Raw genomic sequence first — 17,217 nt, 5'->3', positions numbered from 1 at the left:
TTGATTGCAGATGATATTGGCTTATTCTGTCCTTGGTCGCCTTGTTTTCCTTTGTTCCTTTGGTATCTGGGGGAGGGGGGGCTGGATTGAGCTGCAAGACAAGCTCTTTGGCGTTTTTTGGGTTTTTTGGGCTGCATGGATGAAGCGAAGCAGTTTTATGCGGCGTTGAACCGGAGGATTTATGGCACCAGTCAATAACTGGAAGGGCCATTCGAGGATAGTTCAAGACAATAGACTTGCCGGGCGCGCTTGTCCATGAACATTTCTGTCTGTCGTAAGAGGCCATGTGTTGATGAGAGAAGGTCGTAAGACTCGTAACATGAAAAGGTGTAACTTTGCAAAGCCACATCCCGAAGATGGCCGCCATGGCTGAGTGCGCCTCGCTACTTTCATAAACTCGGCTGAATTGGCGGGGCCGATTTTCGTCTCAGATCCGCAAAACGAGTGATGCCCCGCCAGCTACGGCCTACCAGCCCTCCTCCTCCGGCCCGACGTTGCTTGCTAATAAATGTAAGACTATCGTTTCCAGGTCATCCATTGTTTTCCGGCCACCCTGGTCGCATAATGAGTCTCTCGTCGCTATTACACCATATTTCATATCAACAACACCAACAGTCTACACGCTGCCCCCCGCGATCAGCGTGACCCTCGTCGTCGGAGACCGAGCCAGCGCGCCATTCACATAGTCCACCAGAATTGCGTGGCCGACTCGAGACGAATATGGATTTCAACAGTTCCTCGCCCTTCCCGGAAGGGGTCATTTCCTTTCTAGACACTGATTTGTACAAGCTTACCATGCAATGCGCCGTCTACAAGTACTTCAAGGATGTCCCTGTCACATATGCCTTTACAAATCGCACACCCGAGAAGAGGCTTTCCCGGGCTGGCTACAAGTGGCTACAAGAGCAAATTACAAGTAGGCATTATTCTCATCGTCAGATTTTTCGATGAATGAATCTTTGCTAACGCGCGACGCTAGAGCTTGGCAACATTTCTCTATCGGACGAAGAGTATAGGTTCCTCGAGCAGCACTGCAAATACCTCAGCGCCGACTACCTGGAATTCCTCAAAGAGTTCAGGCTGCGACCGAGGGAGCAAGTGTCAATCACTTTCGAGGCCATTGGCACAGACACGGGCAGCGACCAAGATCTTGGCGATGTGCACGTCAGCATCGCGGGCACATGGTCGGACACCATCCTGTACGAGATTCCCCTGCTGGCGCTGACCTCGGAGGCCTATTTCCGCTACATGGACACGGACTGGGACTACGAAGGGCAGGAGGAGCGGGCCTTTCAAAAGGGTATGCGGCTCTTCGAAACGGGCTGTTTGCTGTCCGAGTTTGGCACCCGCCGCCGCCGCGACTACCACACGCAGGCGCTCGTCTTCCGCGGCCTCGTCAAGGCCTCCAAGGAAGCGGCCACCAAGGGCTACCCCGGCCAGCTCGCCGGCACGAGCAACGTGCACCTGGCCATGCGCTTCAATATCCCGCCCGTCGGCACCGTCGCGCACGAGTGGTTCATGGGCACGGCGGCCATCTTTGACGACTACAAGCACGCCACCGAGGAAGCCCTGCGCCACTGGGTCGGCTGCTTCGGGTCCGACCTCTCTATTGCGCTGACGGACACCTTTGGCACGCCCGAGTTCCTCAACGCGTTTAGCCTCCCCGCGCGCACCACCGAGGGCGGCGTGCCCGAGGCGACGCTACGCAAGGATGACGGGTCGGTCAAGACGTACGCGGAGCTGTTTACCGGCGTCCGACAGGACTCTGGCGACCCCAAGGAGTACGTCAAGCTCATGCGCAGGTACTATGACTCGCAAGGCATCAAGGAAAAGGTCATTGTCTTTTCGGATTCGCTCGACGTGGACAAGTGCCTAGAATATAAAAAAGTGGCCGAGGAGCACGGCTTCCTGCCGCGATTCGGCGTGGGCACGTTTTTGACAAACGACTTTACGCACCGCACGACGGGCACCAAGTCCCTGCCGCTCAACATTGTCATCAAGCTGAGCTCAGCCGCCGGGCGACCGGCTATCAAAATTAGGTACGTCAAATGTCGCAACTCATTTCCGGGCTCGGCATGTCTCGTCACTAACCATTGGATACAGTGATAATATCGAGAAGAATACCGGAGACAAGGAGCTGATTCAAAAGGTCAAGGAGCAGATTGCGTACATCGAAAATAAGTGGGAGGAGGGTAGAGAGGACGCCAGATGGGGCAAAGAAGAAGCCAGCAAATAGACGTTGATTTTTGCGTAGTGAGATTTTGGCTATCCAAGCAGTCTTGACGCGGCGCGATATAGTTGGTTAATTTCGCATTTACAATTGACAACAGAAACATGTGTTTAGGAGAGGTTCAAATTGGATTTACGCAGTGCTTTCGTGCTCCTGTATACGTGGCTGTGCAGCGTGCTGATGAGCCAGCATGTTCGGATCGGCGCCATGGTTGTGCGTCTGCCATTTCAATATCTCAGCATTAGTTATGCTAACATGTACGTGGTGAATCATCAGGCACATCTAACATGCTTCACATTTTTGTGCATATATCCACAACAAGCCAACAGGGGGGGGGGGGCTCCTCAATACCGGTATAATTATAGAAAATTGCGCGTTGCGAAATGTCTCCCATTTACGCGTTCATTAAAACCCCTAAACGCGACACCATCACCAACCTCGTTCACACACCCATACACACATACACACTTCCCCCGATCACCAACGATGAGCAGCAGCGGCGGCAGCCGCAGCAGCCGCAGCAGAGCGCCTCGGCGGCACAAGAGGGAGCTTTCCGATAGCTCGATCCAGATTATCGAGATCCGAATTGTCAATAAAAGGCCGAGGACCGAGGAGCGGCCCGCAACGCCGCCGCCGCCGCCGCGGGAGGAGCAGCGCCTGCACGACTTTGAGGACTCGCCGCCACGCAGGTTTAACAGAACTTTCCAGCGCGCCACGGCGGGACGCTTCTTTGTGCTGAGCCGCGAGCGGTGCGATGAGTGGGACTGCCCGCAGGAGGAGTTTGAGCTGGCGGGATCGACGGGCAATGTGTACACGATTCGGATAGGGCGCGAGCTATGGTGCGACTGTGAACATTCGATCAGAGGAAACGTGTGCAAGCATCTAGTATATGTGCGTTTTTTTTTTTGGGTCCTCTCCGCCTACCACGGGCCGATCCTTTGCACAAGACTAACAAAAACATTTTGTTGAACAAACAAAACAGATATTGCATCGTGTTCTCAAGGCCCCGTTCCACTTTCTCTACCAGTGGGCGCTCCTCAGCAGTGAGCTCCGGCAGATTTACGACAATCTCTCGCGCGGAAACGCTGCCGAGAACCGCAAGGCGGTCGAGGGCGAGTGCGCCATCTGCTACAACGACTTTGAAAGCGGCGAGGACGCGCAGAGCCGCGCGGTGGTGTGGTGCCGCGCGGGGTGCGGCCAGAACCTGCACAAGACGTGCTTTGAGAGGTGGGCGCGCTCGTGCATCGGCAATGTGACGTGCCCGCTGTGCAGGAGCACTTGGGAGGCGGGGAACGAGGATGAGGACGGGGGAGAAAGCTGGAGCGACTATTGGGAAGAAACTCGACATAATCTGGAGAGAAATTCACGGCGGTTCCGACGTCGCTATTGAAAGCAGAGGGGACTGGGACCTTGGAACAAGGCTGACAATACTTGTTCTGTTGAAAACAAGGACTATAATACATACCACTTACTATAGAATGGCATATAAGACCCCTAGAGGACACTGAATAGCATAATCATAACATTACCATTGATATAGCCAAATGAGCTCCCACAAATTCGAGTCCTTGACAAAGTATAACCTAATTATAGTTGGTCGAGCCTAAACTCCTTTGGAAAACTCCATAAAATGACGATGAGCACCGCAGACATTTTTGCCGAAAGATTATGCCTATCTGCTTGATGTATATGGATCAGCATACTGCCAACAAGTACACACAAAGATACGGCAGAGACATACTCGGCAATCCTCAACAGTCATCCGCAAGGCAGTACAACCGTCTTTGCTGCGTCTCATCACTGCCATCTACACCACTCGTCAGGCTTACACTTCAACAATGTGAAAGCTGTGAGGTGAGTATACAGCACGGCCTTCTTCCAGCAAGGGCGGCGTGAGACAGATTGTTATACGAATTCTCTGAGGACCGAACATGCTATGGTACAACTTGACAAGGTCTTCCAACGTATCAAGACGGCAAGAAAGTCATCTCTACGTGCTAGGCTCCTCGCCAATCTCCCTGAGCTCTTTGCGGCCCATGGCAATGAGCTCGTCATTGTCCAGCGTGTCCTTGTCAAAGCCGTGCACCGCCGCGCTGACCGCCGCGCCGCCAATCTCGCGAATATCAATCAGAGGGAGGCCAATTATGCCCGCGGCGGCATGGGCCAGCATGCCGGTGATGTAGCCCATTCTCTCGGGCGACTTGACGAGGCCGATGCGCAGGAGGCACATCTCCATGACGCCGCCAGATTCCGCGGTGGCGTCGAGTAGCTGTGTTTCGACGCGGCCCTTGTTTTTTTTTTCCCTTGGGTCAATGAAAAAAAAAAAAAGTCGGGGCGAGCGTATTTACAAAAAAAAGGGTTCGCTTACTCGCATCAGGGTGTAGTCGCCGAGAATCCAGGGCTTCTTGGTCTGGTCCCGCTCTGCTTTGGCGCCGCTGGCATAGACGAAGCGCAAGGGCTTGCCGCTTTTGGGTCGGGGCAGCTGCTTCAGCGTGTCAAAGCCTTTCATGACGTAGTCGACGCAGACTGTCTTGACCGCCTCAAAATCCAACCTCTTGGACGCGGTCGGCGTAATAGCCAGAAGCCTAAGGGGGGGGGGAAGGACATTCGTGTCAGGAGAGGGCGGTTCTAGGTGCAAAGAGTTAAATGCCAGATGCAGGCGTCGGCGCCGGAGAGCTGGCTCTTGACATGCTCTGTGTAGTTGGTAAAGTCTTCGAGAGTCACTGATTGGAACTTTTCGAGCTCCGGCCCGGCGGGGACGCTCTCGGGCGGCGGCGTGGGACGGCGGCCGAGGGCGACGACGGAGGTGACGGACTTGTGCGAGAGGGCTTGACGGATGACTTCGGTGCCGATGAGGCCCGTAGCGCCGACGACGATGAGCTTCATTGTGCAGGTTTGTGATGACCTGCTTTGCTCAAGGTGTATGTATTTCAGAAGCGTGAGAGGGAAAAAAGCAAAAGAAATAAAAGGAGAAGAAAAGAATGAAATACAAGATTAGTACTAGCTTTGAAGCCTATTTGTCGGGCGCACATGGACGCAACCCGGATTTAAGGGCCCAGAATTCCGGCGGTGGATACGTCCGGAGCACCGAACCCCGGTGACGGAAGCGGCTCCCTACGAAGTAGCGTGATGCAGGGCTGGAGTCACTATACTAGGCGATGAGAGGAGATTTAAAAACAGGTCCATCGCAGCGCCCTGATTGTTTTGGACGTTCTCGCTTTCCAATTGAACTTGCCGCGACTTTGCAGTATAAGTACCAGCGGCCCTTCTTGTTGTTGGCGCTTCGGCGTTGTGACCAAGTTTCGCGCGCCGAGCTTGTGAGCTCATTCGGGCGGAAAGGGATTTTTGTCGTGAATTGCTTTCATTTGCAAGCTGCACTACGCGTCACGTGGCAATGAAGTTTCCTGGCTGCATCTGGCTCTGCGTGATGGGTACGTATATTGAACTCGGCTGAGCCCAAAGTGAGGAGAAGCTCAGTTTTGTACCACCTCTTCAAGGTCAGGAAAAAGCCACACCTTCTCGGCTCCTTTTTTCTTTCCTGCATGGCCCATCTCCTGAAGTTTTTACTACTTCAGTATTGCGAAAATGACAAACGTTGAGCCCAGGCGAGCCAAGGTATTGTGGTGGGATCCCGAGAGAGTCCATGTCCTCTGCCCGTGGTGTGAAAGATCTCATAGTCACCAATTTTCCAAACCATATCACAATCAGCTTGGAGACGCACCTTGCCGCCCTTCACACAGCGGCGCAGCGACTTACAGCATTGACTATCCAATCGATCCGGCTAACATAGGCTACGAGATCGACAAGGAGAACTGCCGGTACATGACCAAACTCGGCTTGGAACATCAAAAAGACATACTTAGCGATGCTTACATGGAAGACCGGCGATGGGGATTTCGAAAGGAAATCGAGAAAAAGCAGACTTGGTCAGCCACGATGGAAAAGTCATTGGTCGGCAAGGACGCAAAGGAGAAGAAAACGATGGGAGAGGACGCCACTATTCGGCTGGATGATACCATATGCTTCAGAATGATGCAAGGTGACCTGGAATTCGTCAAGAACTTCCTCGAGTCGTCCTCGGATGCTGCTCCTTTTTTGCATGGGGTTTTTTCGGAATTGCATAGCAAGCAGTCTGCTCCTGAGAGCGGCGGAATAGGGTTCGATCAATTCCCCTATGGGACAACGGCTCTACACATAGCAGCCCGAGGACAGTACCCCGAAATTGTTCGTCTTCTTGCAACCAAAGGTGCCAATATCGACGCACAAGACATCAGCGGTTACACTCCACTCATGGAAGCAGCCTTTTGGGGGCGTCTAGAGAATGTACAAATCCTGCTCGATCGTGGAGCAAATGCAATGCTGAAGTGCATTCATGATGGTCGCTTGAAAACCGCACAAGAACTTGCTGAGAACACCAGGAGCAATGCCTGGATTCGGAGAAGGCGCGTTGGAGGCCCTACGTGCGAGTCCCTCGTCAACGATGATACATATGCGAGAGATTGTGATCGTGATGATATTCGCCATCTACTCCGCGGTAGAATGTTCAAGGATCCCACCGTGCCTGCGCACCTTGCGTTACAAGGGTTCGCGTTTAGAAAAGACAAAGAGAAGCCTGAACTCTTGTCTTTCACGACGTACTACAGTCTTTTCGGTAAGCGGAAAGCTGCTGCAGTATTACATCGCGGTCGAAACCTCCCTGATGTGTCTGCGATGAGCGGTTGGGCCCATGATGATGAAAGCGACAAGCCTTTCGTCTCAGGGAATGAATGGACAGCTAAAGTGCTAAGCTTGAGTCAGAGATTCAATCTTCAGCTGCAGCCAAGCGAACACGACGGCGACAAAGTCGGCCGTGTTGAGGCGAGCCATGCGGAGAAACAACTTATCGCGTACCTGATTGATCGGCACTGGTTCATGAAGGATGAGATGATATTGCCGGACCAGATGGACGAACTTGCGGAGAGTGCGGCAAACTTGGACATTCAGGATTCTGACGAGGCAAGGTCACGGCAGAGGGAGAGAGTGAGGAAAGAAAAACTCGGCAAGTTGTATGAAATCAGGCCAGCGGACAGACTAAAGGAGGCGGCAATCATGGTGAACAAGCCCAATTGTGAAGAATGCCAGCGCTTCATTCAGGGTGTGAGACCCTCGGAGTTGGAGTTGGACCTGAGAGTGCACGGTTATCGCACCATTGACTAGATAGGTCAAAATTTGACAAATGATAATTTAATCAGAATCGAGGCTCTTTTTTCAACATGGAGCAGCTGTGCATTCAACTGTCCCATTCAAGGCTCCTCAACATGCAACCCTCCATGACAGTAGCCAACTCGACCACACGAAAATTCTCCAGCGCCAAAGATAGTTTCGAAGCAAGATAAGTGTCCAAGGTTAGATACGCAGATTTAAATCAATCAGAGGCCTTTTTGTTTCCCAAAATTGGCAACTTACAGCCTCTTGCCCTGGACAGGATGCCCAGGGCATATTTAGCTAGCGTCGTCGCGTCTTGTTGGTGGAGCCTCTTTACGCGGGTGGCTGCCCCCCGTCACGACCAAGGTTCAACCTCCTCGTTTCTGGCGTGAGCCCTTTTCGATTCATCCCCCATCACCATCAGTGTCTTTTTTTTTTATTACATTGGGCTCTTTCCGATATTCGCCTTCAATATATTCATTCACTCAATTCTCGATTCTATACACACAATAATCGCGCCACCTTTACCCACGTTCAAATTACGAGACATCAAACCAACGCGACATCTACACAAACGACACCATACAATATGACTCTCAAGCGCAAGAGATCATCCTCCGAGCTTGCCTCGTCGCCGCTGTCTTTTGCTTCGACATTCAGCTCGCCTCCAAGCAAAAGTCTCTCAATGATTGACTTTACGCCACGCATGGGGCTCATCAACCCGTTCCATCTCAACAGTCGCACGCTCAAGCGATTCCGCGACAATAGGCCCTCACAGGCAGAAATTCATCGTAAGTCGGCCACTTATGTGTTCTGGCACCCCAATCTTGTCCAGAATCGCGTACATTTGAGTTTCACATCCGCTAAAAAATCTCGGCGCAGAGCATACACTAGAACTACTATACACAGCGCAACAACAGCAGCAACACCAGGATCCTCCCTCGCCCTGCCCCGACGCCGAAGCTCCTCCTGAGCTGGAGCAGCCCCAGCAGAGACAGGATCATAATCAGCAATCGCTCCATCGGTTCTGGAATATAAGATCTCGGCCGACTGCGGCCCCGGATACCACCATAGAGCCGATGCACATGGACCAACCTTGATGGAGGTGCTCAATCGCGCGACTACACTTCATACGTCGCTCTGGACAAGGTCTCATCTCTAGTGACGGTACAATGTGAGGAAAAGTCGCTAGTCGCAAGGCATGGCGCACATTAGGCCTTGTGAAGCACAGTCCGCAGGTCGGTGTGCAGGAACGTCTACGTGCAGTCGCATGTCATTATACTTTGTACAAGCCTACGCACCAAGGAACATGCAGTCGGCGGTCATTCGGTCAAAATCTACATCTTTTCAGCTGCCACTAGTATGCCTTGCAATATTTGAGCCGTCTGCAAATAATGATAATGAACCATTTCTATGCAACTGATTATCTGAGTCTCACACAGCCAACTACGAATGAGTATCACTCTGGTTTCCCACGCTATGTGACATGACGCTACAACGTAGTTCTAAGTAAGGAAGTGGTATGATGCGTTGTGAAGCCGATGCCACGCATTTCGCCAAACAGGCCGGCGTGCCCGTTCCAGACGTATTCAGCCGTGGCACGCCAGACGTATATATATCTGAGTTATATTGAAGGCGAGACGCTGCTTGACGCACAAGTTGGCTTGGGCCCCGAGACCTGTGCGCGCTGTCGGTCTTGACGATAAAGTGTGTCCCATCTTCAGTAGCTTTGGTGCGAGAGCCAGGGTCAGCTACGTCTTGTCTATCGGCAGTTTCAAGCCTACTCGAGGACAACGTCATCTTCGCGCACTGCCACATCGTTGGCGCTGATCAATTGGGAGGTGGCCGACTGCTATTTCGAGTACTAAGAGTACTTCAGGTTTCTGCAATTCGACAGCAAGGAAAGGGCGATTTAAGCAGATATCTTTGAGCTTGCGGGGCCACCTCATGTGAAAGGGAAGTTGGTCCTAAAACGAAATATCGGCCCAGCGGGCGGCTACTTCGCACTTATGAGCGTCCCAAGTCGCATCCAGGAGGCAGCCTCGGACCGCGATTGAGTCTAGTCAACCCAATGAAGCGCAATTCAGCACAGGTAGATGTAGCGCGGAATGATGCATCAAATGTATTAACGATTAATTGTAGTATGGTATGAGCTAAGGTGAGTCCTGTCAGAAGACATTGAAGGTCTAGCCGCGGCGACGAGTGGTCGGGCTCTTCTTGGTGGGGGTGGCAGAGGACTTGGCCTCGGCGGGAGCAGCCTTGACGGGAGCCGCCTTGACGGGAGCAGCCTTGCGCTTGCCCCTTGCCTTTTCCGAGGGGGCGTTCCAGTAGTAGATCATCTGGGCGGCAAGAATAGCGTTGAGAACAAAGCCCGAGATGAAGCCGTAGAGGATGAGCTTGTCGTCAACCTCTTGGAGGGTGGTAAAGATTCGGGAGAGGGAGCCGGCGAGGTAGTTGAAGACCTGACAAAAACAGTACATGTTAGCAGTGCGAATCTGTCGAGGCGTGGGACACGCCCGGGTACGTACGGTAAAGGCGCTGAGCTGGCCAGTGCCGCCTTGCTGGGCAATGGCAAGGATCTGCGGGAGCTTGCTGGCGACACCGAGGACGCCGGCACCCGCCTGTAGGTAGCTGAGGAGCTTCAGGTCGAGAACGCCATCGGTAAAGAGGGCGCCGGCGGCGCCGGCGAGTACGGCGACAAAGACGGCGGCGAGGGCGGCGCGGTTGCTGTAGTTGAGGAGGAGGACGGAGATGACGACGTTTTGGGCGAGGATGAGGGCGGTCTCGCCGTAGGTGCTAAAGGGAAAGCCGTTGCGATAGTTGTAGGCGAGGGTGATGAGGTAGGCGCTCGTCTCGAGGACGTAGGAGAGGAAGCTGACGCCGTCGGCGGAGCGGGCGCTGACAAGCTTGAGGATCTGGGGGACCTTGACGATGAAGGATGCGCCGATGATGCCGATGCCGAGGCCCTTGGAGACGCCGAGCTTGAGACAAGCCGTGTTTTCGAGGTCGATGTCGAGGAGGATGGCCTTGTAGCACTCCTCGCCGACGATGGAGACGCCGAGGTCGCGGATCGGGCCGGGGAGGTTGTGGGTGATGGGCTGGAGGGCGGAGCGGAGGGCGTCCATGGTGTGTGTGTGTGTGTGTGTGTGAGGCTGTTGGTGGGAGCGAAAATTACTAAAGAGGCTGTACAATGTAACTAAACGGACAAGGGAACAAGGGCAGAAGAGAAGATGGGGTGATGAATGAATGGCGTGATTTGCGAATGCAGCAAATGAGGTTGGATGCGGGATAGCAGAAAAGGAAAAAAAAAATTGATTGGCGTCCCTTATTTTCTGGGTTGTCGAAATAATCCGGGGTCGCTTAGTTTTTACGGCGGCGGCCAGGTTTGGACAAGTTGCGATTATTTAGGTTGTCTGTCATCAGGGGAGGAGAGAGAGTGTGGGGGGGGAAGAAGATGCGCTCTGGCATGTGTGACGCGACTCGGTCAAACACGAAAATAGCACACCTACCCGGTAGGCGAGCCGCGTTTCTCCGTTGGGATGGTGCGGGTGCAGGAATGCGTGGAAAGACTGTGACGCATCTTGTCGATTCCATCGAACCACTTTACGGCAAGCATGAAAAAAGCGACTTGCATTCTCTGTGAGCGCGGTGAGCCACACAGTCATGGTGTCTGGTGACTTGGACGATATGCCCAAATAGCTAGGTAATAGTTGGTTGCCTGTTGGATGGTGTGGGCCAGCTGTGCGTACATAGAGAAAAGTCTTATGTAGCTCTGCCATTTTCGTCTACAAAGTACGGTGGCTTGGGTAACAAGTCTAACTGGGGACTAAATTGGCCCGTCAAGTCGGCGAGGCTGTCTTGGTGGGCTCTATCTGGTGATCTAGCAAATGGGTCAACTTTTGAGGTACATCTATCTACCTGTCAGTGGCCGTGATGAGATCCGACCATGGCGAGCCGTGGCTTTTCCTTCCGAGCCTTTGGGAAAAAAGGACAACTCCGGGATGAGACAACTCCGGAGTGAGCTAAATAATACGGATGATATTGATGATTAACGGCGCAGGCCTTTAATATACTTCTCCGTGGGTGCATTTCCGTGTGTCGCAGTGGATGGCGGGCTGCAGCGGGACGCCGGGAGCGTTGACGCAGGCTGGGACGCAGGCTGGGACGCAGGCTGTGACGGGCTTGCCGCAAGCCATTGCCTATTCGGAGGGATTGGGGGGCGGGCTCAAGGGGCCCAGTCGCGGGAACAACCGCTGATGAAGGGCCCGGGACAAGCTCGCAAGCTCACAACTCCCCTGTCGCGGTCAGCTGGTCCAGGCAAAGCACCACGACCAGCACCATGACCAGGTTGACAGGCACCTGGCTTGGCTCATGCTCATAATGCGCTGGCAGCCCTGATGCCTGCCTGCCTACCTATCCTTGGTATCTACCAAGGTACGAGCAAATAGTAAAAAGACGGACCTGCCCACCTCCCCTTGCTGAGCAAACACACATACCACCGATTTTCTTCTTTTTTTTCCTGTTACACTTTGGATTTCCCCGCCAAGGCCTTGCTGGGATTCCACCACACCACCAGTCTCGCAACCGCCGGCCCACTACAGCTTTCTCGTCACTTACCGACCTACCTATTAGGCGGCAATCCCCCACCACCACTACCGTTACCACCTCCTCCACTCTCTCCGCATCCATCCTCGTCGTCTTCTGTCAACCGCTGCAGTCGACTGCATCGCCATTCAGATACCATGGCCTCGCCCCCGAGCGGCGGCGCCACACCCGGATCTGCGCTCCAATACTGCTACATGTTTGAGAGCGACAAGCGGCCGACAAAGCAGCTCGACGCCCTCCTCCGAGCCATTTCCCTCCACATCGTAAGTCGGCAAACACCCCACTCACCGCTTGTTTTCGCCCGATGTCATCGCAACGCAAGGCGATGCAGCCATGGCCATCATGAACATGTCTATACGCCCAAAGTGCTAACCAAAACGTCGCAGTTACTCCACATTGGCGATCGAAATGAACTACAACTTACTCCCAAAAAACTCGCCGCCTTTTACAAGACTGTCGGCGGCGACTATGATTGTTAGTGCTATTCCGTCCCGATAACCCCTCCGTACACCCAACCGCTAACTTGGTACTCGCTCTAGCCATCTTTATAGACATGCCCGACTCTTCAATTTCATACATTTGGCAGGTCACTGGATGCCAACACACACTACAACCCACCGACAACGACTTTGCACCTCCGTCGATACCCGCCTTGACGCCGCGAGGCTTCTGCCGATGGGAGTCTGTCGAAATTCTGCTCGGCCCCGAGGAGCACGTGCCGTTTCTACAATTTGCCGTCAAGAATTGGAATTTGCGACATCCAGAGACTGGCGAGTGCTTCCCCGCCGACTTACCTACCGACGTTTTCCCCTCCGCGGCAGACGAGGAAGTAGACCTGTGGCACAAGGCTTGTGGCGAGAGGTTGACGCGCGAGGCTGCTGGGCGGCCTGTTCGCCCTGCCAGACAGACAACACGTAATCAGGAACCTACGGATCCCGTCGATGCCAAGTTTGCCTCGGGCCATTCCAGAAATCAATCATCAGCCGGCACCACGCGCCCTCGGACAAACGATGCCGACTACTTCGGCAGACCTTTCAGCTACGTCAACGTGGCTGCGAATGGCCGCCCGCCCAAGCATGGTCACTCCAGTCGCTCGCCCGAGAAACCTGCTAGGAATAACCGCAGCTTCAACGATCGAGTCAGACGGCGAAGTTTCCCCGATATTGCCGCGTCATCAAAAGACGCAGAACCAGAAGAGCGTTACCCTTACGACGAGGCTTATTCGGATCCAAGAGAGCCGCGACGCCCGGCGGCTAGCAGAAGACATAGTCACCCTCGCCACTATTCCTCTGACGAGGATATGGATGCCGAACCTATTGCTCCAAGAGGTAAACGCCGACATGCAGCCTCACCCACTCCGGGAATACGTCGTTTTAGTCCACCCGACTCGGGTCACGGCAGTGGGTCAAGCTCATCGCGTCCTCATCGACCAGAGAGTGATCCGAGGAGGCGGGCTGGACCTAGCCCTCTAGGATCTCTGCGGAGCAAGCTGAGCGAAACAGTATCGAGCATTTTACCAAACAGTCTCACGTCGCGACCTAGTTCACGGAATCAGAATAGCAGCGAACATCTTCGTCAGCGAAAGAGCCGAGAACAAGTTCGTCCTAGCCGTCTTAATCGCAGCCACTCGGATCTGGACTCGGAAAATGATTCAGACCTTGGCCCTTTGGACGACTTTCCGAGACGGCGCAGACGACCCGACGAGCGGGATCGTGATCGGCTCCGCGACAGTGGCCGTTTCCGGGAGGAAGCAGAGCGGGATGAGGATAGGGACGCTGGCGTGTATCGTGACCGCCAGCGTCGCCCAGACGTCTACAGGCGCACCAGCAGCCACGCAGATGTGGACAGACGGAGGGACCAGGACAATTGGGATCTGCGTGACCGAGATCGTCTCAAGGAAGAACGCAAAAAGTGGGATAGGGAAAGGGAGCGGAGATCACCTCCCCAGGAGACCCTCGCCACACCACTGAACGGGGCGTCCTTTTCAAGACGGCATCCCGAGCCAGCATATAGCTAAGACGCAAATGATTTAATGACAGCGACAGCGATGATATACGATGTAATGAATTTATAGTTTGTCTTTTGCAATAGCAGCGAGACTTGGAAATAATGAATGCATTTCTCCACTTGAAGCTGATGACTTGGCTGCAGATGATCTCATATTGTTTGTGTTCAATGGAGACGGATGACTCGAAATATCAACATGGTGCACAGTAAGAAGACACATAACAGGATAAGATGAAGAGAGAGGATACTGAGTCAACAGAATTACCGACAGAATCAGCTAAAGCAACACTGGCTTGCACCCACGCACCCTAGTTTAATGCACATGCTCTTGGTGCGGAGTGCTTATACTTTCTTGTACTCTGCGACTTTTGCCCGAACTGAAAGAAGCATTTTTTCCAACACGAGAGTAACAAGGATCGAAACAATACTGGAGACGTCAACCTCTAAAATTGGCTAAGGGGGGGTGGGCAGCAGGCTGTCAGAAACCACGTTCCCCTGCCCTCTCGTGTTATGCACACGCCACGCAGACCCAGATGATGGGGAAACCTCGTGGCATGGAAGACCGAATAGAATTTCGAGAAAGGCGGGCTAGAAAAAAAAAAAAAGAAACTATTTTCTGACTACATGCGCTAGAAAGGCTCACAGGGGTCTTGGGGGATTTGGACCCGTCTGGAAAGAGGACAGGGCTCACGGAGGGAGGTTGGCTAGGGGCGGTTTGGCTGCGAAACTCGGTCTTTGGCCGGGTTAGCAGATGTCGGATTCCGCCTGAAGCTGTTTTTTTGATGATGATAATTGAGACCGATATATGGATACTGGGAGATGAGAGCTGAATAAGCTGAAGTTTAGACATGCCCGTCTTTACATATGCAGTGCGTTGTGGACTGCAGTGTCTAGGTCCACATCATTGGGAATTTGAGCGACCAACACGGGTGACTTGTGATGGGTAGCCATGTTGCAAGCCAGGAATATGTGTCAAATAAAAGTCGTGCGAGGCTTCCAAAGAAAAACGTACCTGAAGAAGTAGATGCCATGGCTGCCTGGAAATGGAGCTCCGGACCAAGGATGCGACGGAACATCCACCACCCCCCCATCGAGCTTACCGAGCTAACCCTCTCAAAGATGGAAGATTTTTCTCTGTACAGAACCCCGCTACCCAGAGATACTTGCAGAGAAGCTTCTTTTGCAGAGGAGGTGCTAGCGGCGCCGGGGGGGGGGGCCTCCCTTGGGAAGCTTCACTCGCATCACGGCTCCACGAAGAACGACGTTTGGACGACGAGTGGCCTGGCCGGCCCTCGCTCGGCAGATTGATGGGTCGTTAAACGCCTGTCAGCAGCAGAGAGGAGGAAGAAAATAAAAAGGGCGGGACTGCCATGGGGACGGTCAGACGCTCGTGATCTGTCCGTACCTCTCTCGGTCTGCGGCGGCGGCGGCGGTGACGCTCTTTGGCAATCGGGAAATATTTCTAGTTACGCCTTTTACAGACTCTAGTAGAATGGCAGTCTATGCTTGATGAGGTCAGGGTTATGCACAAATAAAAGGTTGTCCTATATCAGATAATCTTCTTTTACAGCATTGCAGCAGTTTAGTATTATAGAACATGCTGGCCGGTGGTCAATTTGAAGAAGACGCTGATGCTAGCATAGACCTTTTTTCTTCTATTTTTTAGTTCTTTTAGGTGGGAGCGAGTCTTTGTTAAAGCAATAATCACTGAAATCGAGGTACAAGTTTCGGCACTTGTTACCCGTAAAGGGTTATATAGGACCAGAGCCGTGGCTTTGCCAAGTAACGACGCGATAGCAGAGTGGGAGTTTCCCGCGCGGCGATGTGGTAACCTAATTAGGAAAGGCAAAAGATTGGTTGCCGAAATCGCCCTAGCCTAGGTAGGTACGCCTAAATAAAGTATCTACTCTCCACCTTGGTGGGTTAAGGGCGAGACCCCGGGGAAATGTTTCTATTTGAATAAGCATGCTTTTCTGATGAGGCGTTCATTTGCGTTTATTGCTCGTATAGACCAAAAGGGCATGGCGTTTGGAAAGGATCCAGGCACAGAAGAAGGAAGGATGAAAACAAAGAGCTCGACTGATAAAAAGGCAAAAGAGCCTTTTGAAATGGGACAAGTTTTGCGGCGGGCAGTTGACAGCTTCTTATTGCTTTGCTGGGTTTGCGCTTTTGTGCTCTTCGACATGGGCTTCTTCATAATGTTCCCCTCGGATGCTGTAGAATAAGAATAAGACTTTTCATGCACATAGGTCTGTCTGCATCGCGCTCCTCGTATCGATAGCCACTGTCAGACGAACCAGCCACCAGCTTCCTAGTCTGTATCTGGTGGCCGCTGTCACAATCCCCGTTACGGCACCCACCATGCCGAGCAGTGCTTACTCGCCTCCATAGACAGCTTGACAGCGTCGCTTACCAGCCGCATGCTACACACTCGACCCTCATCGATCACATCTTTGAGCCTCTACCCCGAGCACGCCACTGTTGCTGCAGCTTCTTTTCCTTGCATTCTTGCTCTTCTATTCTCCGACTAAAACGCAACTAGTTCGTGCTGAGGCTTACTACGGAGCACGGCACGGGGTAGCATCAACTTCGTCTCCTCTCCTCCGTCTTGGCCACGGATTGGGGGTCCCATGTCTGCATAGAGTGAGTAACGTGGAAAGCAGGGATGAAATAAAGATTGGAAACCTGGGCGTGCTGGTACATGCCATGAAGACAGCCAAGGATCCCAGTAAGCGGCAGAGGCGGCGTGTCTCTAGAGCAAGCCCTTGTCCAGGCAGGCTTGGTGCTGTGGCGATCAAAGGGTCACGCATTTTCAGCGCGTCGTCTTTTGGTCGCGTATGTGACATTGGCGACGTGAGACATGAGCAACGCGGAAGCAGCGAATGAGCGTCTGCGTTCCCAGATCCATCGGGACCGAGAAAAGAGTGCACATGTCTGAGATCGTCTCTTGTTTGCTCTCTGTGATGATGCAGAGAGCTGCAAGGGGCAGAAAATAGCACATGTACCAAATGTCTCACAAGTCCATGCTCTTCCGCATGGTAATTGTAGCCTTTTCATGGGTTCTTTTCATGCTAGCCTCACGCATGTCAGCTTATCATGACTGGATGCTGGCGTACACGCTAGTTAGAAGCTTTCCCCTCTCCCCTCAATTTGAGAAAGGTAAAAAAAAAAAAAACAAAAAACCAGGCACG

At 53.1% G+C, this 17,217-nt stretch overlaps 7 protein-coding genes across 7 annotated transcripts; 5 read left to right on the top strand and 2 right to left on the bottom strand.

Moving 5' to 3' along the window:
* Window positions 1-720: 720 nt before the first annotated feature.
* BBA_05258 (nicotinate phosphoribosyltransferase) lies at window positions 721-2,236 on the top strand (the record flags this gene model as incomplete). The annotated part of the gene is made up of 3 exons (XM_008600355.1): window positions 721-916; window positions 980-2,039; window positions 2,104-2,236. 3 exons carry the CDS (start codon window positions 721-723, stop codon window positions 2,234-2,236), a joined length of 1,389 nt encoding a protein of 462 aa, XP_008598577.1.
* Window positions 2,237-2,716: 480 nt separating this feature from the next.
* BBA_05257 (SWIM zinc finger protein) lies at window positions 2,717-3,620 on the top strand (the record flags this gene model as incomplete). The annotated part of the gene is made up of 2 exons (XM_008600354.1): window positions 2,717-3,121; window positions 3,213-3,620. 2 exons carry the CDS (start codon window positions 2,717-2,719, stop codon window positions 3,618-3,620), a joined length of 813 nt encoding a protein of 270 aa, XP_008598576.1.
* A 600-nt stretch (window positions 3,621-4,220) lies between these two features.
* Window positions 4,221-5,116, bottom strand: BBA_05256 (nucleoside-diphosphate-sugar epimerase, putative; the record flags this gene model as incomplete). Its single annotated transcript, XM_008600353.1, has 3 exons — window positions 4,221-4,517; window positions 4,599-4,923; window positions 4,965-5,116. The coding sequence occupies 3 exons, from the start codon at window positions 5,114-5,116 to the stop codon at window positions 4,221-4,223; spliced, it is 774 nt and encodes a 257-aa protein (XP_008598575.1).
* A 699-nt stretch (window positions 5,117-5,815) lies between these two features.
* On the top strand, window positions 5,816-7,426 carry BBA_05255 (ankyrin repeat protein; the record flags this gene model as incomplete). The annotated part of the gene is made up of 1 exon (XM_008600352.1): window positions 5,816-7,426. The coding sequence occupies one exon, from the start codon at window positions 5,816-5,818 to the stop codon at window positions 7,424-7,426; it is 1,611 nt and encodes a 536-aa protein (XP_008598574.1).
* Window positions 7,427-8,003: 577 nt separating this feature from the next.
* BBA_05254 (uncharacterized protein) lies at window positions 8,004-8,514 on the top strand (the record flags this gene model as incomplete). Its single annotated transcript, XM_008600351.1, has 2 exons — window positions 8,004-8,205; window positions 8,324-8,514. The coding sequence occupies 2 exons, from the start codon at window positions 8,004-8,006 to the stop codon at window positions 8,512-8,514; spliced, it is 393 nt and encodes a 130-aa protein (XP_008598573.1).
* A 1,086-nt stretch (window positions 8,515-9,600) lies between these two features.
* Window positions 9,601-10,539, bottom strand: BBA_05253 (Mannose-P-dolichol utilization defect 1 protein; the record flags this gene model as incomplete). Its single annotated transcript, XM_008600350.1, has 2 exons — window positions 9,601-9,876; window positions 9,943-10,539. The coding sequence occupies 2 exons, from the start codon at window positions 10,537-10,539 to the stop codon at window positions 9,601-9,603; spliced, it is 873 nt and encodes a 290-aa protein (XP_008598572.1).
* A 1,617-nt stretch (window positions 10,540-12,156) lies between these two features.
* On the top strand, window positions 12,157-14,036 carry BBA_05252 (hydroxyproline-rich glycoprotein DZ-HRGP; the record flags this gene model as incomplete). Its single annotated transcript, XM_008600349.1, has 3 exons — window positions 12,157-12,282; window positions 12,406-12,493; window positions 12,559-14,036. 3 exons carry the CDS (start codon window positions 12,157-12,159, stop codon window positions 14,034-14,036), a joined length of 1,692 nt encoding a protein of 563 aa, XP_008598571.1.
* Window positions 14,037-17,217: the final 3,181 nt, after the last annotated feature.

The sequence above is a fragment of the Beauveria bassiana genome, assembly GCF_000280675.1.
Source record: "Beauveria bassiana ARSEF 2860 unplaced genomic scaffold BBA_S00013, whole genome shotgun sequence".
Classification (NCBI taxonomy): Eukaryota; Fungi; Ascomycota; class Sordariomycetes; order Hypocreales; family Cordycipitaceae; genus Beauveria; species Beauveria bassiana.
The sequence above is the reverse complement of the archived record's forward strand: the minus strand, read 5'-3'. Positions and strand labels throughout refer to the sequence as shown.